The sequence below is a fragment of the Sturnus vulgaris genome, chromosome 16 (assembly GCF_052056855.1).
Source record: "Sturnus vulgaris isolate bStuVul1 chromosome 16, bStuVul1.hap1, whole genome shotgun sequence".
In the NCBI taxonomy this organism is placed as follows: domain Eukaryota; kingdom Metazoa; phylum Chordata; class Aves; order Passeriformes; family Sturnidae; genus Sturnus; species Sturnus vulgaris.
In genome coordinates, this window is record NC_142258.1 from 4,116,618 (window position 1) to 4,137,628 (window position 21,011).

Consider the following 21,011-nt stretch of genomic DNA (forward strand, 5'->3'; position numbering starts at 1 on the left):
AACTCTCCACTACCTGCTGCTGCTTCTGCCCTCTTTCCCTTGCTTGGAAAATATTATATATTCCTAGCCTGCCTCAGAATCCTCTGCTTTCAGCAATGATCATTGCTGTTTTGGCAGAATAACTCTGAATGTGATGTTGGCTAAGTCTTGTTCCATTTAAGGGAAACAATAAGGAGAAATAAGGCATAGCATGGTAATATCTCAGTCTGACCTCTGGGATCTGATAACTTTTCCATCAAATTACTGACTTAACCCAAGTTGCTTTTGGCAAATTCCCTTTTCATAAGCTTATCTCTGTTCTCCTCCGTAGGGAACCAGCTCCTGTTCCTGCAGTGGAGCCACATTTATGTAAGGATGGCTTCAGCTTCCAGCTTTGGGAACGTGCAGCTGCTGTGGTCTGGCAGAGATGGATCTTTCTGTGACTCAATACAGGAATTCTTGTTTTTCTAAGGTGTAGTGATGATATGCTCACATGGAGTTTCATACTCTGGTTTTGACACATTTATGTAACAGTTTTAAGTTCAAAGGTGCTGTGGTTCTCTTTACAGAGGAGGAGAGAGAAGCACTGGTGGATTCTGTGAATCATGGCAGATGCAGAAGACCTGTAATGAAAGGTAAAAATCCTTAACTTCCAGGTCTGTGTTGCATTCACTGGATATTTAAGCTATGGAAAATCTCCCTTGCCATTCAAACTAAGTGGATTAATATTTAACTCTTGGTTTAGAAATTACATTGTTCATATTATTAATTAACCCTAGCTTTGCTATTTCTATGTGGTATCTTAGTGCTCTCAGCACAAGTTTTCCTCCTTCTGACCTTTTGTAGAATCTGTATAGATTTAAAAAGATAAAATGTTGAAGAATGTGTGCCCTTAAAACCCTGTAGTTGTTTTCAATTTGTCTCTATTAAAATATGCATTCTTTTAATTGGTATAAATGCTGACCTATAAAGAAGACAAGAAACATTTCCAAATTCAAACAAACAAACAAAAATAAGTAACTCACCTCCCCTGGCATCTACTAAATTTCAAGTTTGATAGATTATCCTTCAGATTCCAGATATGTTAAATCCCTCAGTCTAATATTTAGAATAGATATTGACAGTGCTACTATCACATAAATGGGAAAAGATTACTTTCTGTTTTAAGCAAAAGGTGAGATGTGAGACTGATTAATTTAGTTAGAAAAAAAATGTTAACAGATGTTGTTGAACTAAAATAATTTTTTTCCAGTATTTGCTCTGGTGACAATGATCTGAATTCTACCAGTGCTTTTTTTTCAATAATAGTGATTGGATTTCTTCCTGTCCCTCTTTATTTTAAGAAAAAAAAATTGTTTTAGAACTGTCTGCCTTGCTCTCTTAACTTTTTCTAGTTGTTGTTGTGGTGGTTTGGTTTTTTTTTAAATAGACCATAATATTGAACTGTCTGAAAAAATTTATTTTTACCACGTGTAAGGGAGAGGAAATATTCCTTTTCTATCTCTCCAATACTTTGCCTCATCCATTGAGGATGGATATGAATATATAACTCATTGGTTGCTGTGAAACTAAATCATTTGTCTGGAAGGTTTAAAGATCCCTGGATGTTAAGCCCTATGGACATGTAATTAAGAACATATGGAAAATCATAAGCACCTGAGCTGTGGCTCATGCCCAATTCTGATGAATCATATAATTGTAAGGGAAAGAGAATAGTTGGAATAACAGCTAAATTAATTCTGACTCTTCTGGAGAGAGCATCACAGAGTCTGGAGTTTCCCTCCCTTTGGCTTCAAGAAGGGGCAGAATTGGCCACAGAATTCCAGAACTTTAGAATCCCAGACTGCTTTGGGTTGGAAGGGACCTTGAAGTTCATCTTGTTCCACCTCCTGCCAGGGGCAGGAACATCTCCCACTATCCCAGGTTGCTCCAAGCCCTGTCCAATATAATCTGGAACAATTCCAGGCACGGGGTAGCCACAGCTTCTCTGGGCAACCTGTGCCAGGGCCTCCCCACCCTCACAGAGAGGAATTTCTTCCCAATATCCCATCTAAATCTACCCTCTTTCAGCTTAAAGCTATTCCCCTTTTTCCTATCAAAAACCCAGGTCTGGGTTCTTTGCTTCGGTGCAGGACTTGTCTTTTGTGCCATGGATTGTGAACTCAGATCCCAGAATGGATTTGGACCCAAATTTTCCACAGTGGATGAATATGCTAACAGGTGACTGGGATAAATCCCATAATACTGTCAAACTTGGCAGAGACTGTACATTTTGTGCAATACCACGTAAGCCCACCACTGTCAAATGAAAGAGGGAATTTAATGCTCTCTGTTCCCCTCTGATATATGTTTGGCTGTCATCTTATTTCATAGTTGAGGCAATTGAAACACTGTTTAAATGTGTATCATAAACCTATAGATGAGAACATTTCCCTGCTGGATTTAAACCATTACCCCCAAAGGTGTTAAAGAAACCACACTGTGTGTCACTTTTTAAGATCAAGGGGCATTTTTGATGTTAATGCCTAGAAAAGGCAGATGAACACTAACAGCTGCTTATGCACAGGCTGGTGAATTGAATAGGGAAATACTTCTGTTCTGGAAGTCAGATCTCCAGAGAAAAATGATAAATTGTGAGCATCCTTAAGTAAGAGTGATAGTCTCTAAGGATAGTTGAGCAAGGCTGATAATATAAAATATGTAAAATGGGGAAAATATTTAATACTTCTGTTTCTCTGCTCGAAGGAGTTGGAAGGGTTGTGTTAACAATATATACGGCGCTGCTGTGCTCAGGCATGCAGGAGAAATGCAATATATTAGTTCTCAAATCAGTAGTTTGTGAAATGCGTTTCTGGTATCCAGGGATTTTCAGGACTGTTACACTGATAAGGAGTCAAGGGCAGTCTCCTCATGGGCTGGGATGGCTCTCTTGGGAGAAAAAGGGAACAGAAGAAAAGGAGCAGCAGATTAAGAGCTGGACATCTTAGTGTTTCTTTACTTCCAAATGCTGATTTTTTTTTTTACTCTTCGGTTTGCAGATATTTAAAGCTCTGCAGCAGCTTCAGTTCTGACTTAGAGGTGATGAATCACCTCTTTAAAAAGCCTTCTGTAGGAAGTTGTGTACAAGGAGAACCTTACACCGAGGGAAGTTTATTCCCATAGGAATTATATGTGATTCCTGTGGGACAGAGAGAAGGAGAAAGGAGAGAAATTTTCCCTGTGGTCCCCAGTAACGATGTTCTGGTATAAAAGTCACCCATGGGAGAAATGTGTAGGAGGCCAGCAAAAATGGGAGGAATATCTAAGATTCCAAATCTTCTCCACTGGCTGATCACCTAATAGAATAACCTTGAAATTTTTCTGGCTTTTTAATGCAAGGAACCCAAAGTAAAAGCCTTGAGGAAGGGAAAGTACAGCACCACCAAAGGATTTAAAATGCAACCTCATTCAGGTTGTACCAGCAGGGCTCAGATCCTGCAGAATTAGACCAATTGGAAGGAACTAAATATATCCTTTTTTTCTGAAGTCTCTGGGAAAGAGGGAGACAGCAAACATACTAGGTGTGTCCTTGCAGGGGACTTTCAGGTGAGAGGAGTTCCTTTGAAAGCAGAGGTACAATTTACTGTTTCCTGAACCAAGTTTAATGAAAGAAATCTGAGCAGCTGTAACCAACAGCAATAACAAAAAACCGTTTATTGTTTATTGTTACCCCTTAACTGGACAGCTTGTTAAACTGAAAGTCCCAGTAGAATTTTTTTAAATTATCATTGTTATAAAAAAATAAACAGAGGACAGAGACGGGTATCTTTTTGAGGCAATTCCGTTTTCTCACCCCCCCCAAAAAAAATTAAAAAGGAATATTTCTTACTTAGAATTCTACCAGTCAGGTTTCTAGACCCTGCATTTGGGCCGGGAAAGCCCCTGGTTCAAACTGCAGTTTTTTGCTGTATTTTAGGTGATGCATCTAAAGTTTTTCATGTTTTCTGGCTGCCTAATGGTAGCATATTTATTTTCTTCACTTACATTGTGTGAAACACATAACTTCAGTCTGCCAGCCTCAAGGAACTGCAGCCTCACCATAACACTTTTTTTTTATTGCTTGAGAGAATTTTTTACACCTGAAAACTCGGATTAAGACTGTAAATTCTTTTAAAAGAGAGTTGATACTCAGTTACATGTGGCTTTGTGATTGATGACTGTATCCTGCTCAGCTAATCTCAGTTTGCCAGTAAACCCTTTATGACTATGAGAATTTTAGGTTCTTTGATTTCTATGATAAATTCCTTAAAGCTGCTCAGGCTTTGCTGGATAATTGCTTCATCTCTGTGGTGTCACTTTAAACCCAGGGAAATGTGGCATCTTCTTTAAAACAGTTACTGTATTTTTTGGTCTGTTTGTAATCTACAGCATTAAACAAAGCAAAAGCAGAAACAGGAACAAATGATACCTAACCCCTTGCTTGTCTCTGTAAGGCAGTTTCAGAGTGTGCTGGCTGATACCCTGTTTGCTAAAGAAATCAAGGACAGAAGAAGAAACCTATAATGAGACTTGGTGAGTTTTGATTTGAATTTTTAGCATGTTTTTCCTTTCAGGTTAGGAACCATGTGTGGAAGATCTGTGATTTTAAAATTGAAGTGAAGCCACGAAGCCTCCTGCCAGCAGAGTCCGTTTCTCTGGTTGTGCTTAAAATGGTTCCTCTGTTGCATGCACAAATCAGCTTCCTCTGTGAAAGCAGCAGAAAGCTCAAGTCAAAAGTGACTTGTATTGGTTTTGATGGCAGAATTGTAGGCCATGATTCTTACAGCTCTGTTTCACAGTTTTCCCCCAAAGTTTCACTGACTTTCCCCCGGTCAGAAACTGCAGAATCTCACCTGTGCAGTTGTCGCATGGAGAGATTTTTGGCTGCTCACAGCAAGAGGTTTTCCTGTACCTTGTCACATGCAGCTCCAAGTTAGTTCAGCCGTGAATTTTGGTAAAGCTGCAAAAGAATACAAGTAACACATGACAATGTAGTGCTCACTGGAAAAAAATTGGTAGAGGCGTAGCAAGTCCTGCTATTGCTTAGCAGGAGACAGAAATTCCTGCCTGCCTTAATCTTTGAGCTCTTGATACAGAGAACTGGAATGGCTTCCAGAATCCCTTTCAGAATATCCTCATGGATAAACTTAGACCCTCACCAGTCGAGGTACAGTTACAAACATGTGAAATTAGAGAAAAAATAAGGGAGGATTGGAGCAGAGCTGCCCACCACGTTTTGGTGCACGGAATATATTCTGAATCCTTACAATTTTTGCAGGCTTCAGATTTTCAGTTTGGTAAGAACAGTTTATGTGTTATTATAGCAAGACTTTGAGCCATGTGCTTTCTTTATTTTCTTTACATTTCTTCCTTTCACTGTGTCACCTCACTTCCTCTATTCTGCTCTTTTACGCTGCTCTATCCTTTGATAGTTTTTCCACTGTTCTTTTGTACTTACTTTCCATTTGTTGTGTTTTTCTTTATTGCCTGCTGAATACTTTTTCCTTTCTTATTCTCTCCCTCCACTACTGTCATCATGCTTTCCCCCCACACACATTCCTAAATTATCTATCATAGCTCGCTTATGCTTACATTTCTAGTGTTTCTGATTTTATTTCTGTTATTTTCTCTCAGGAAATAAACACATGCCCATGCCCATATAAACATAGTTGTTTTTTTCTAGTCACCCTCAAATAAAAACTGAACCTTGCAAAAATCATGAGGGAGCAGAAGGTATTCCAAGCAGCAAAACCTGTGGGTGACACTGCTCAAATTCCCCGTTATTGTTCCTGTAATTTGATGTGTTTGCACTTGTAGCTGGACTGGTGATCACCCTTGCACACTGGCATCCTTATTACACTCATCTTTTCTTTAAGGGCTCTTCTCTCTGTCCCTCACACATCCAGGATGTGATTTCAGCTGTGCACATCTGCCCAGTGTAAAGGTAAAACCTCATGAGTGACAGGGAGTAGAGCTGTACCTGTGCTTTGTACCAGAACCAGCACACCACGCAAGGGGTTCAGGCTCAGGATCCCTCAGCAGGGTGGCAGCAGCACTGAAGGACGTTTCTAGAAGTGATGGTGACTCCTGGTCCTGAAGGAGAGCAGCAAGGGCAGGGACTGAGTGACTTTACTCTGGTGGGTTTGGCTGTAGGGAGGCTCCTGGTCACAGCCTAGAGGTAAATGTCTTCTGTGAGACCCAGGAGAGCTGGGTTTGCATGTTGGCCTTAAGCCTGGAATCCAGCATTGAAGCAACACAAGATACTGCAGCTTCTTTGCATCAGCAAAGACTCCCTTTGGAAAACATATTGTTTAAAGCATCCTTCAACTGTAAAATAATCTGATGTATAAAGCAAACCTTGTTGACTACACTTTTAGCAAAATAAGCTATTAATAAAATAGATGTTTTCATGAAAAACCTTTGAAACCTTGGGAAAACCCAGAACTCCTTCTGCCTGGAACTGTTGTTCTTGAAACTGTTTTCTTCAGATCATTCTGTTTTCTCTCCCACCTGCTTTCTACCAGCAAATGCCCTGAGACACCAGGGCTGCTGCACTGTGCTGGCAGAGGCACAGCACCAGCCAGGCTGGCATTAAACATATCCCCTTGTGCCCCGAGGAAAACATGCCCTGGAAGTGTGTGGAGCTAGAAATGAGGCAGTGGAGACAGGCTGCTTTTCGTGCCTGAGCCGGGTGTTTGTGTTTGGGTCTCCACCTCTGCTCTTCCTGGGGAAGGGGCAGCGGTGCCTCCTGATTTGCCTGCCTGGTGCGACAGGGCTGTGCTGTCACCTGCCTGCAGAGTCATTTGCAAACAGGCCCTATCGCTGGGGAGCAGAAATGTGTTTTTTTCAACCCGAAGCAGATTTATAGTCTGGTTTCCTGTCAGATCTTTGCATTTTCCTTCTCCGCCCCTCCCAGTCTCTGACACACTTTTTCTTACTTTCTGTGTGGCTCTTCGCTCGTTCTGCCACCAGTGCCCCAGCTTCTTTCATTCCTGATTCTCCCGAAACTTTTGTGGTTTGGGGGCCAGGGGGTATTTTACTTCTTGTCTTTCCTTTACTTCTTCAATAGCTGCAGAGCTCAAATAACCTCTCCAAGACTCCTGGAGAGACACTGCCAACTGCATGGAGGCGACGTAGAGAGTGCAGCGTGCAGCAGCTGCAGCGAGCCGGTCACTCATGAGCACCCAAGGTAAGGAGAGCAGCTGGCAGAGCAGCTCCACCTCCCTGCTGCCTACCACAGCACTTGGCTCTGATCACTGAAAGTTCCACTTTCACACTTTGTGCGTTGATATTCAAGAGTTTCCTTGAAAATGGTTCCATTCGTGCTTTCCTTGCCCTCAGCAGGTCTGGTGCTTGGTGTGCGCCGATGCTTGGAGCCCAGGGTTCAGGGAGCAGAGGGGCTGGAGCTGGAGGTGCAAGTGGGCACTGGGAAAGAGAGTTGATATGGAGGTCTAGAGAGGGGACATGAAGGACAGATCATCAACACTGGTCTCCAGGGAATTTCTGGTTCTGCCCATAGTGTGTTGTGCCATTTCTTTAAATCTCTTCACTGAGATTTATGCTTTCTGTTAACTAGTAAAATCCTTCTTATTTGGTTTTCTTCCTCTTTTTATTTGTTCTTCTCACTTCCTTTTTTCTATTCTCAACCCTCTATTTCTTATTATCTTTCTCACCATCTCTTTATGCCTTTTTATGCCATCAAGAGTATTTTCTGTGTGACAAATATTTCCCTTCTCCGTTCCTTTCCTTTGCCTCTGCCTTCTTTCATGCCTGTGCAATAGACTGTACATCCTCCCTCAAGTTCTTAGTCTCTCCCTCCTTCCCCTCTGTCAGTTCCTTCTTGCTCTTGTGTTCCCCTTTCCCGTTGTTCCTCCAGCTTCACACATGCACTCCTACTTTCTGCTCCATCCCCCCTCTCCTATGTTTGCTGCCCTGGCAAGATCCTTTTGTGAGATATTGCGCCTCCACTGGGCTGTCCTTGCACACACATCTCTTTCCTGTCATTCCCTTCCATGGATATGTGCAGGATTTGCATATTTACTATTTTGGGGAAGCATCCAAAAATAGGAGACTTTCACACTTGCATAGCTTCCTTCCAGTGCCCAGACTCATATTTAGTAATTCACAACAAATGACCACTGTCATCCTGTCCCTGTTTCTTTCTGTCTCACAAACAGCATTTTCTAACACCTGTAACCCTCTTTGTCTTCCTCTGCACTCTCAAACAGAGCCTGCTCTGACTTTGTGTATTCTATCCCTTCTCTTTCTGCCATCCCACTCCTTCCTACCTCCTTACCACAACTCTCCACCAGGTTTCTCTATCTGTTTTTATCTTTTTATTGCATTCAAACTGGGAGGAACTGCTGATTCAGCTGGGCTTGCACTGCTGCCTTATGATCCCTGCTGCCTGCCTGCAGGGGAACCAGAGGAAGTATTGCAGTCTCTCAGCTCCTCTTTCCTCTGCAGAATATGCAACCTGAGCAGAGAAAGAGCTTATTGATGGGACTGAGGGTAGATGAAAACATGAGAGAGCACAATGCAAAATGCCTTTGGGAAACTGTAAAAAATAGTTCTAGTAATTCATAAGTCCTTTTACTAAACTTAATAAACTTCTGGAATTCCTGCCCCACAGCAGAATTTCTGATTTGACACTGGCATAATTTTTGTCCTTTTGATTCCTATGGGATTCCAAGTCCCAGAGGTAAAAGTTCTCAACTCCAGTGTTGTAGTGGCAGTTACTTTTCTACTGGGATCTGGAAACAGCTCATGTCTTTAATTCCACACATATTGGTGAGTCACCAAGATCAGACATGGCTAAAAACTGCATCCAAGGACAATATCTGGGATTATTCCTTGCTTAAATTTGTATGCTTTGAATCAGATATGACAAATAAGTGCATTTCTTTGATGAAGCTTTTTAGCCTCACCTTCCTGAGCAGGACTATTGAGACTGAAGATTTATTTCTATGGATGTTCTGGTGTGGTCTTTTGGGAACTGAATAAGGTTCACTTATTAAACTCAGCTGAATTAATAAGAGAATTATTATGTGGGAGAATTCTCATAGCAATCTGTCTGGCTCTCTGAAATTGTCCATCTTCTTATGAGTGAAAGGAGCTTAAATTTTTATGTTTGCAATTATAAGATATCCTTTCTGATTCAGAGCTAGAAAACTGTGGCCTTTGAGCTGTGAGCATTCTCTTCTGAATACAGAAACAGGTACATTAAAATATCTTTGCCTTTTGGAACTTGCAAAAAGTCCACAAGCCTAGAACAATAAAATAAGAGATGCTCATTTTATACATTCAGGTCTAATATGACTTTCTTACTTTGTTGCAACTCATCTTGTGATGGGAACAGCATTTTTATTCCTTTGAGTCATTATACAAAACTTTTGGATTTTGTGCCTTGTTTTGTCAGTATTTTTTGCCCCTATTACTGGTTATTTTTGTAAAGGCTCCCATAAATAAGTTGGCTGAGACAATATATCCTCTCTCTCTCTCCCTGCCTCCTTTTTCTTTTGGATCACATAGTTTGCTTGTGTTGAGTTAAAAATGGACATTGTCAAAGGTGTGTTGAGACATTTACAAGGGGACCTGAAGACAGAAATCTCATTTTTGTGAGTGTCTGTGTCCAGCTTCTTGAATCATGTGTCTGGCAGAGGAGAAATTTGAGCAGAAAAGAGCCTGGAAATTTTCTGTCCTCCTCAGCAAATTGCTGTATCAATAGAGCCAACCCCAGAACAGAAATTCAGAATCACGTGTTTGACTCCCTGTTCTTATGCAAATAGTTACTTCCATAATAAAAACTTCAATAATAAACTTTCTTAATAAACTTTCAATGTGAGGGAAAAGGAAGAACTGTCTGACCGCACGTATCTGTTAGAATTAAAGATAATTTAGACCTTCTCTAGGAGGATGAATCCCAAATAACTGGGATATGCTGAAGATACCAGGATGCCATATACCAAATGACCTTGGTTTCTATACAGTTTCTTGGTGAAAGTTTTCATCAGATAGATATATGGGATGATTGCTCACAGAGGATGAAATTTATAGAGATCCTTAGCTACCCACTTGTTAGCAGATGGCTCGACTCTCTCTTTGATATTGAAATACACCTTTCATGAAATACGAATCTTTCACTTAGATATGGTCATTAAGTTGTGTAACTGATGGTGGAGTTTGACCTATGGCAGCTTTCTTTGGCAGTAGCCTCCATAGCAATCTAAACTTAAAAAGAAATATGGAAGTGTGCCTTGTGATTTTCAAACTGAAGGGTAAAACCATAAACCCCTCCAAGTTTGGTCAAGTTTCACCACTGATACTAGAGAAAAAAAATTTGTTTCTTGTCTATTTTGCCACTGCTGTCTGTAAGATTTGCATTTGCAGAACACTGTCTGCTTTGCTGCAAATCCAGCATCTGCAGTGAATCGGCAATTCCTTTTTCAGAACAAATGATGGGGTTTTACAGGTCTAGATGTAATAAGATTCTCCATCTCTCCCCTTCCTCCAGATTTTCTCTTAAGTGCTGCCTTCACCCTCTAGTTTGGGTCACTTATTTAATGGCAATGAACATTTTCAGGAAGGTAACCTTTCTGCTTGTGATTTGTTCAAGGACTCTGGAATTATAGTAGTTGCTGTCAAATGTATATAATTGGTGTCTGTGGCACACATCCAATGAGTGATAAAAGCTTCGTTGTCTCTGCTGCTTTAGTCTGTATTCTCTCCCTATATCACCCTCTCACTTCTGCTCCTCTCAGGCAAGAGGAGAATGCTGTGCCAGGCTGTTTAAAGTGCAGTTAGACAAAACAGCAGCTCTGCCAGATCCCCTCTCAAGGAGTGTCCCAGCTCTGGGCAGTGGGTTCCCTTGGCTGAGGTTTGCACACTGACTTGAGTTAAGCACGGTCTCCTCTAAACTTTGATTTCAAACACCTCCCTTTGCAACTTTCTGCCAAATATTTGGGCCCCAGGAAGAGCGATAGTTTGTGAGTACCATGAACTCACAAGCTTAATGTAACATTTTACCAGCGGGTTAGAACTTTGTACTTTCATATTCAAAAAGCAAATACACATTGCTAATAGCATCCAAAACTGGCAACATGTTGTTCACTGTCTGCTCCCAGTGCTGAACATATGAGGAGAATATTCCTGTAATGTTAGTCCTGCAAAACCTATTTTATCTTCAGGGCTGGATGGGGCATTACTTCCTAATGCTGTCTACTTCAGTGAATCTGCTAAGCAGCTCAAAAGGAGAGAGAAATTTGTCAAATCTCACTGGAAATCTATCAGAAATGTCAAATGAAATGTTGTAACATTCTGGTTTTGTCAAAAGGATAAATATATATACAGCTGTGTGTGTGATATTATTTGTAGTAATTGTTGCCTCAGTGAATTTCTCTGTGTGAAGTAACTTAGTGTTGTATTAAGGGATGTGTTTGTTCTGGTCCCTGAGGCCAGCTTGGCCTTAGACACAGGTACTTGGTATTTGCTCAAGTCAGCCCTGTTTTTTGGAGTTCAGGGGAGGGATTAGCTTCAGTATAGCCAAGGAAAAGATTCCCACTGGCCCTCTGAGCACTGGGTGTTTGCTGGAAAATTTTCCTTATGTTGTAATTGAGATGCTGAGGACCAAATGTAGCATAAGGTTTCTGTTTAAAGTGGAATAAGGATTTTTTTTTCCATCTGCATGCAGAAGAAGCTGTATGGTAGCAGTACATATATGGTTGCCATTAGCAGCTGAAGAATTGTTTCCACTTCATTTTTATAGCTCTGAATGTGTAGAAACATCTCCAATCTGACTGTGCCCTTACTTGAAATCAGTCTGAGTATACTTAATAGGTTGTTACATACATTTAATATATTTGAGCACAAAAATAAATTCCTCCAAGATTTGAAATACTAATAAAGATAGCTATCAAATATTTCCCTCTGGAGATTCTGAATCCTGATGAAACTGGGAAAACACCCAAAGGTTGTTTCAAGTCTTTTTACACCAAGCACATTTCCAAACTACAGTGAAAATGGTGATTGAAGCTTTTCTCTTTGATCATGAACTGAAAAATGATCACATTTGTAAGATCATTTGAAGGTTTTTGGCTTTTAACAACTCAATTCAAATACCAGTGACCTGCACTACTCGCTGACCAAATTGGTCCATTGCATGCAGTCTGTGCTTAAAAGATTCTTTCCTCCCTGCTTGCAGTTTTGTGTGGGTCCTCTCCAAAATCTCCTGGTGCATCCCAGTCTTTTACAAGAACAAGTCACAGTGTCTATCCAGCATCTGCTTCCTGCATCTCATTGCATGACTTTTTCTGAATCACGGAATTATTTAGATTGGAAAAGACCTTTAAGGTCATTGAGTCCAACTGTTAACCCAGCACTGCCAAGTCCAGCACTAAATCATGTCTCTGAGCACCATGTGAAGGTAGTTTACATTCCATATGGTTTTTGCAGTTTATTATGAGGTAGTTAGTGAGATCATCAAACTCTTTTCACTAATGATTTGCAGTGACTGAAAATAGAAAATTCCATTAATTTTTGCCACCTTCTTTAGTATTGCTGAGCTAATTTTTCCTGAGGGGAAAAATACAAGCTTAAGGTAAGCTTCTTCCCTGCTCCTACACTGCTAGTCTTCCTTCACAGTTCCTGCCAAAGCGAGTTGGAATAAGTCTCAAAATTTAATTGTTTAAGAACCTTTTTATGTGCTTCATCCTTCCAGTAACATATTCATGTATTTCCAGTTACATATTTTTCAGAAAGACCCAAGACTAACATGTTTTACTTTACAAGGTTTAATTTCCTTCTGTCTTTTATTCTCTCTTTTTTTTTTTTTGCTATTTATGCCATGAAAGATATCAATGTATTATGAAACAAAAAATGTCTAAACTTTTGTGTTAGGATTGAAAAGAATGTGTTTTCCTTTTGCTTGAGTTGTTCAAAAAAATTGAAGGAGTTTTACATTTCCCGAAAGGCTGGAAAAGCTGAATCTGTTGGGTTTTTTAATCCGCAAGTCTGTGGCCTGAAGAAAAAGTGATACTTGAATATTTTCATATGGAGTGTTACACTGCAGAATGGTGTTTTTGTGACTCATCCATATCCACAGTGAGAGCAGCATCCAGGCAGTTTTGCTGGATTAAACACTATTGACAGCAGCACCTTCACTGAATCACTGCCCAGCAAGGCTGCACACCTGGGAGAGCGGGGCTGGCTCCATACTGGCCTTAGAAGCTATGTGAGAATACTAGATCAGGAAGAATATTCCACCTGCAAGGAACAACTGGAAAATGCTTGGTCTGAGGCAGAAGTGATCAGAATTTGAATGCCCCTTTGAAGGCTGTGGATTCAGTGACAAGCTCCTGATACCTTGTAGTATGTGCTGCAATGCAGAAAAATGTAAACTCATTGCAACTGCATCATTGCAACATGATAATAGTGTAGAAATCCAAAGCTACTGGAGCAGGATAGTATTAGAAATCTTGAATGCATTTAGAAATTTTGGCTATTAGATAGCCAATGCCATCAGCACTTCAAGTAGAGTCTCTGCACAAAGGGACTGAACAGTAGAAATGATTTGAACATTCAAATATTGTGAGGAAAGAACATGAGAAAAGGCAGAGGGTGGTTTGTTACTGCTCATTTGGTCCTCACAGAACATCCCAAGTCCTCCCTCTCTTCGGCCTGACCAGTTTGTCTGACTCCCCTCGCCTGTCTTGTCTCCTTTCCTCTTCCTCTCTGATTCTGATTCCCAGCCTATGCATGGGAGTCCCATCAAGTGAGAGAAGGCATCTGGCAAACTCCTCTCTGTCCAGCAGACTTTAGAGCTGAAAGCATCACTCATCTCCAGTTTGTGACAGAGGGAGGTGAAGCACTGCACAAAGCCCAGCAAATGAAAAAAAGCCTGGCTGAAAACAGAGACGGGCCGTTGTGTTTTGGCAAGCTCTGAACTCTGTAAACAAAATCAGATTTTCATTTGGGCTATTCTTTTCTCTTGTGGAGAATGCTTCACACATACAGTTGGCTGTAGTAATGCAGGCTGTTCGGGTTGCTGTGCTGGGTTTCAGCTCAGAGCATCAGCTTCTGTGGGCTGGGCAATGCCACATCCTGGTGTTCTGTGTTATGTTGTCTGTGTCTAGAAGTAGTTCCTGCCCACCTCTCCTCTCCCCTTACGTGGAGGAGGCAGTGAACTCTGTAACCTCAGACCAGAAATTTGTTCCACCTTGAATTTGGCCATTCACAACCCCAAGATAAACTGAACAGCTTCTGCTGCCCAAACCAGCAATCCTTATTTCTTCCAGGGAAAACCAGTGGGTGGTTGAATGTGGATTCTGAGCCACCAGCTGGATCATTCTGTCCTGAAAAGGAACAGCAACATTTTTGGCAAAGTGCTAAAAGTTTGCATATAAGAATCCAAAAGGAGCATATGGCCATTGCTTTAAACTTGCCTTGTTCTTCAAAATATGCTTTTCCAGAATTATCCATTTCAGACCCTCTAACTGTGGAGTGAAAAAGTTTAATTCCCTCTTTTTTCCTTGCTAGAATAAATCACATCATAAATACCAGAAAGAAACAGAGTTATTTCAGGAATTTGAACTGGGGTAAGTCTCATTTACAAAGACTTCCATCACCACTCCACTGACAGTAGCAGGGACTGTGCATCAGTTGTTTGAAGGAAGCTGTAGGTCCCTGCTCAGTTCACCTCAACTCCACCATTCAGCACCAGCACTGCTGATAAAATGGGCAATGTTACCCCAGTCAGTCTTGGTGATAACATGGTGATAACGTGTCTGGGTGCGGCTCTGCCATTGAAAGTGTAACGTTGATATAAAACTGTCCTGACATATATAAGTAGCCAGGACCACCGCTAATAAACTGCTTTTTACCCCGGAGAATGCTGTCATTGAGGGCACTCAAGGGGCATGCCCACTCACACCCTTACTGCTGAAGCTCTTCTGGCAATCCAGGAGTTATTAATGATTGGTCGCTCTCAGGAAAGGTCCTGTAAACACTTCCTCCCACACTGATTGCTGTGAACAATTTCAGTGTGAGTGTGGGGAGAAAGCACACACAGCTTTGTGGTTACTGCAGTTCCCCAGCCCTTGCAGAGCTGTCCCACTGCATTCGTCTGTGTGGCACCGAGTCTCCTGTGCTGTGATGTTCTGTGCTCACTGAGGCAGCGAGTGGGGCACCAGGAGAGCCCCTGTCCCTGCCTCCAGCTCAGGTGACTGTGCTGCTGTGCAGGGAAAGGCACTCGTGGAACGCCCTCCTGCCCCTTGGGAGGGGGAAGCCAGAGCCGGAGCTCCCAGCCTCTCCAGAGCTCAGGGAGGAGGTGGCAGAGAACGCTCCCAGTTGACAGAATTCCACCCAGTAATGCCAACGTCAGTGCTGATGTCAGCCTGGGACACGGCTTCTAAAATTGCTAATAGTGGAAAGGCTGGATACATTTCTATTTGAAGAGACTTTTGAAATTCTCCATATGCTTAGTTTAAAAAAATTCCTTTAATCTTTCTGATGTTTGCAGTACCCTGGAGAATAATGAGAGTTCTTTTCTCATTTGATGAGTCTATTGCTTTTACAGGATTTGAAACACTTGCTGACCTGAGTAGCTTATGACAAAACAGGATTTTCAGTTCAGATCCAACTTGCTCTGCCTTGCTTCTTTTTCTAATCCAGAGTAAGCTTTATCTGTTGCTATTTTGTATTTCACATGGTGGGGTATCCTGATGGAGTAATTACTGCCACAGAGAGGATAGAAGGCCTTGCTCTCGGAGAAGGAAACCTGTGAAAACAGCCCATCATTCTTAAAAAATCTGAAACATGAATGGAGAAAAGCAGGAGTTAAACTGGCTCCTGCATAACAGTTGCTTTGTCTTACGCTTGATGTTCCATCCCTCTGCTTAATTCCTCAGTCTTGTCTTCCATGGTGCCTTCGTTAGCAATGAGATGCTAATTAAATTTCATATTTACGATTAGAAAATAAAATCATTGGACCTTTTTTAAATAGATTTTTATGAGTTTTGGCTCAGTTAGCTGAGTCAGCAGCATGGATTCTGCAAGGCTGAACTCACCGGCTTTGAAAAAAAAGATAAATAGAGCAACTAATGATGAAAGGAGAGTCTAATCTAAAACCTCATACAGTTTCTACACTGTATTAGCTTTTGAGCATAAGAAAAATAAATTTGTTTTGGTTCCTCTTAGAAAGTCATGTAGAAAGAACCCTTCTTTTTTTATGTCTCAGCTTTGAACAGCTTAAAATTTCATTTAATTCTTAAAATCTCAGTTGTGGCTGGAGACAATATGCTGAAAAGAGATTGATGCATCTGCAGTGTTTGTCATCACCTGTTAGCTAGCAAAACATTTATTTCACAGCTTAGAATTAGCACAGGAAAGCACTGGCACACAGCATCTGCCCTCTTCCCCATGGAATGTGCACTGCTGCAGAGTTTATACAACACCAGAGAACCAGAACTACTTAAATACTGCTGCCAGCCAGATTTATAGGTGCTATAGACAGCAGTTCCCTATTCATATAAAAATTAGCACCTCACAAAGCTTTAAAGGCCCATTTTTCCAACACCTAGAATTTGAAGAATGTTCCACTTGTGAGAAGATTTTTGAAAATGCTCAACTTTATTTTAAGTGTGTACAGAAGCCCTGATTTTAAAAAGTGCTTAACACTCAGCAGCCCTGTAATTCATAAGACCCCCTTATCCCACACTCCAAGGCAAGGCTGCAAAAATCTGGCAATTTATTTTGATGCTTAAATACCCCCTGTGCTCTTAGAAAATCTGACCCTAATTATGAGCTGTGCCCTGGAGCAGGAATGAGAAATAGGGGAAATCAATCCTCACGCGTGGGAGCCGTTTGCTTGTGCTCATCTTATGTGTAACCTCACCCTAGCCACAAATGCAACATTGCATTTAAAACAAAGGCTCTTCTGCACGTTCTGAAAATGATTTTGTTGTCAGCCTGTGCTAAGGAATTGTTATTCTTCAAGGCGTAAGTTAGAAGAATAAAATGAACTTCCCATGATTTTGAGTTGGTTACCACCCTTTGAACTGTTAAACATTTGAAAATCAGGGCTTGGGTGCAAATAATCCTGCAAATCTTGCTTTTGTAATGGTTTTTGTAGATGTTGTTTTAACAGCAGCTGCCCATCCTTAAAGGCTGGGATGCTCACAGGTGGAATCCTGGCATCACTTTACAGTTGTTATTTTCACAAATATTTATTTCCACAGTCAGCAGAGAATTCAATACAATTCTCATACTTCTTCTTACTTGACTCATAGTCAAGAGCCACACTAGGTGAAGACAAATAGTCAGATTTATTGCTATTTTAATACTTTGTCTCTTTGGTCTTTTAAAAAAAAATACACATTAACCATGAACTGAACCGGACAGAGTTTCCTGATGAGACCAGAGTTTAGTCTCTTCCCATGGTTAGTTAATTCTTTGGGGATGAATTTTCCACATGAAAGCTTTACAGTATTTTATTCCCTATCATCAGAGCAATGGGCTTAGTTATGGAGAGGGCAACAGAAGATGCTTAATTCCTCCTTGCAGTGCTTTGAACATAGAAAATATAGAATTGCCAAGCATTTGGCATTATCTTTTCCCCAAGATAGCAGGACAAGGTCATGGAGACATTACCACTACAGAAATAATGGACAGACAATGTGCAAACAGACCATTTTTCCTTTAGATTGCTACAGAAGTGACTCACAGGAGCTCTTCTGCAAGACAGAGAGCAAATTCTCTCTCTGTTTTCCAGAGATTGCTTTCCTGTTCTTAATTGCAGGTCTTTGGTGACAGGGGATGGCTAAGGAAACCCAGCTGGGTTCTCTGCAGGAAAAAAGGACTTGTTTGAGGTTCTCCTCAGGCCCTTGCTGCTCCATCCACAGCCCCCAACTCCCCGTGGCTGTGACAGCACTTCCTCTAAGACTTCCCTCAGCAGCAGTGTCACATTTGAAAGTTCTGCTCAGAAGAAAAGGGAAGTAAGGCAGCCCCCAGCACCTTTCTGGCTGCTATATATAGACTGCAAGTCGGAGAGGGAGGGTGGCGGGTGGAGGTTTCCGGAGCTGCATGTCACAGTCCCACAACACTGGTGAAAAAAGAGACAGGGCACAGAGCAAGAAGAGGAGGTGACCAGAAAGCACAAGCAGGGAAGATCTATTCATAAAACCAGCACAACTATTTCCATGTGCAAGGAGTAAAATATCAAGCTCCTTCTGATTCCTGGTGAGGGTTTGCCCTTCCTAGACCAGGCTGCTGTGATTTATTGTAGGCTTTTTCTCATCAAATGGCATCCAGTTGTCCTCTGTGTGTGTTGTGTGCTGCTGGCTGAGATGTTCCTGCAGCTCTGAGCAAGGTGCAAGGATTTGACCAATGAGCAGAGCACCCAGGACTGTGGCAGACTGTGGCTAGGAGTGGAGCTCACCTCTTGCAGTGAGGTGTTGGTTGTGTAAGGTATGTATGACATTGTTGCAGCTCCAGTGGAGCTACAGCAGAGCAGCCTGCTCTTTAAAATTAGAGTCTATTTAAAAGTAATGGTTACAAAGAGGTCAAAAAGAGTAATAAGGTGTAGATACCTGTTCTATCTAGATAACCTATGCATTACATAAAATGAGCAAAATAGGTGTGTGAACCATGGGAGTCATCACATTTAGAAGTCTGGCCATGTTTGATCCAACAGGATATGTTGGAAATTAGAAGCCAAACATAAATGGGTAAGTTTTCACAGAGCTGAACGGCAGCTGTTATATCTTTGCAGAGTATTTAAGATATTTAACTAAATCATATTCTCATCACAATCAGTGAATGCTGCTCTTGTAATGAGTAAACAGTTTGCATGGGTATTGTTTTTCATGTGTTTGGAGCAGCTTGTTAAGGTTGATCTTAAAAGGAGGGTTATCAGAATTGGTTTCTTAATTATTCTTTCTTTGTATTTTGTGCGTTTTTACTGGCTGTGGGATCCTTTAACTGTTGGAGTTATGTCAGGGGAGGTTTAGGCTGGGTATCAGGAAAAGGTTCTTCCCCCAGAGGGTGCCCAGGCTCCCCAGGGAATGGGCACGGTCCTGAGGCTGCCAGAGCTCCAGGAGCATTTGGACACAGCTCCCAGGGGTGCACAGGGTGGGATTTTTGGGATGTCTGTGCAGGGCCAGGAACTGGACTGGCTGACCCTTGTGGGTCCCTTCCAGCTCAGAAGATTCCATTGTTTTATGATTCTCCATATAGGTTTATGTCTTATTTTCCCACCATGTTATAAAGCCTGATATATGAAATATTATTTTCAAACTTTCCTGGGCCATGGTGAATTACAGTGAGATTATCTGACAGTATTCAAGATTGAAGTGTGACCTTTTCTGTTTTAAGAATGGCCTACACATTTACTGTCAGTTGTTTCCAAATCTGGAGATTGTTTCAGTGAGTGCAGTCCTCTCCTCGAATACATTGTGTTACCCTTTGACTGGAGATGAGAGTATCACCTAGAGAGGGTCATTATCTGACTAGATGGAAAGCGTTCTTCTCTCTATTATTTTTTTAAAACTTCTGTAATGCAAGAGTTTGTAGAAAATGACAATTTTTTCAAGAAACAGACTAAGTAGGAGTTTTGCTTGGCAGAGCTACAATTCTTTCTCTCTTCCTGATGTGAACCTGTATTAATAGAAGTGAAATGTTAACACTGATAAGAATCAGGCTGTCTGTGCCAGGGTTGTGCGGGTTTCATATGTACCAGTTAATGAACCCTTGTCCTTACCAGGTTCTTATGTAGCTCATTCTGTGGAGATTCCTCACAAGCACTGGCTCTCTGTGCCAAGGAATGTGCTGGATTCTGTAATTCAAGCACACATTTACTGGCACCTAACCTACTATCATCAAACCATTTGCATCTTTGAGCAACTTGAATTTTTAATTCAAGACTCCTCCTAAACACACAGGACTTGCCCCCAGCTGTGCCTTCACCTCCTCCTGAGCTGGCAAGAATCTCATTATTAGTTGTAAAAACAAAGTGAGTCAGTGTAAAGAAAAAATTAACCTGGGACCCAGTAATGACTTCTGAGGCATTTGTTGGACCTGCATTCTCATGAGCCTCGGCAGCCCGAGGACGACAGCTCCTTTCTTGGATCTTGGCTTTTAGCACACATTCGTTGAAAGGAAATGCTTGTGTCAGTAGCTGGTGCTCCAGAACAGAAGGGCAGCTATATAAACAGATTTGTACAGAGATTTCTGCTGCCCTCCTCATCGCCATGCGGAACATGTGTAGATTAAAGCATTTATTAAATGTCAGGCACTCAGCTCTCCAATGCTACTTTGCAAATCCTCTTAAATAGATGCGCTGAAATCCTGTGGTAAATTATTTATTTTAATTAGGGTGCCATTATCTTGATTTGCATGCTCAGAAGTAACGCTGATTCCTAATATTTTGGGATCTGTGGCAGATCCTTCCCTATTTATTCCCACATTCCTTGCCTGTGCCTTTGTAAGGCCTTTCCTATTCTCATCTCTGTCTCACTTTTGTTCCTCACTTTCAGTCTGTTGAGTTCCTCTTTCTCTAACTTTCTTTTTCTTTTCCTGTTCCTTATTTAATATTTCCTTTTCCCCTAACCTCACCATTTTTCACCCTCAAATTTCATCTTTCTCTCCCCTCTTAACTTTTTTTTCTCCATCTCTCATTGTTCATAACTCTCATTTCTCATTTACTTTTACACATATTAGTGTCCAATAACGGCAGTATTGCAGTTTCTGAAACCTGAGTATCAGATTCTCAAAAAATATGTGAAAACAGAATAACACCCACCTAATCACCAGTGTAGATATTGGCATGAGGAGGACAAATCTCTCTCCGTGAGGGAACCCAAGTGATTTGGGGTGGCTGGAAACCAATCTTTGGAGAGCATTCCAAGGTGGAAGTATAACGTGGTGGAATGAAGAGTTTTGAACAGAGCATTCACTAGAGAGGAACTGGGTTCTAAATCCATGCCTAATTCAAAACGATGAGATTAATCCACCCCCAAAATTTG

General features: G+C 41.4%; 1 protein-coding gene across 3 annotated transcripts in view; it reads left to right on the forward strand.

Annotated features, from left to right (window-relative positions):
* The first annotated feature begins 314 nt into the window (after positions 1 to 314).
* Positions 315 to 21,011, forward strand: part of CARD11 (caspase recruitment domain family member 11) — a 50,404-nt gene continuing 29,707 nt past the window's right edge. The window contains exons 1-4 of one of the 3 annotated variants that reach the window (XM_014870470.2): positions 315 to 451; positions 549 to 614; positions 4,456 to 4,530; positions 7,067 to 7,186. In XM_014870470.2, coding sequence (XP_014725956.1) covers positions 7,174 to 7,186 — 13 coding nt within the window. In that variant the 5' untranslated portion in view covers positions 315 to 451; positions 549 to 614; positions 4,456 to 4,530; positions 7,067 to 7,173. Of the gene's footprint in view, positions 452 to 548; positions 615 to 4,455; positions 4,531 to 6,928; positions 7,187 to 18,131; positions 18,457 to 21,011 lie in introns of those variants that run through there. The other 2 variants (XM_014870461.2, XM_014870489.2) reach the window with 2 other exon arrangements.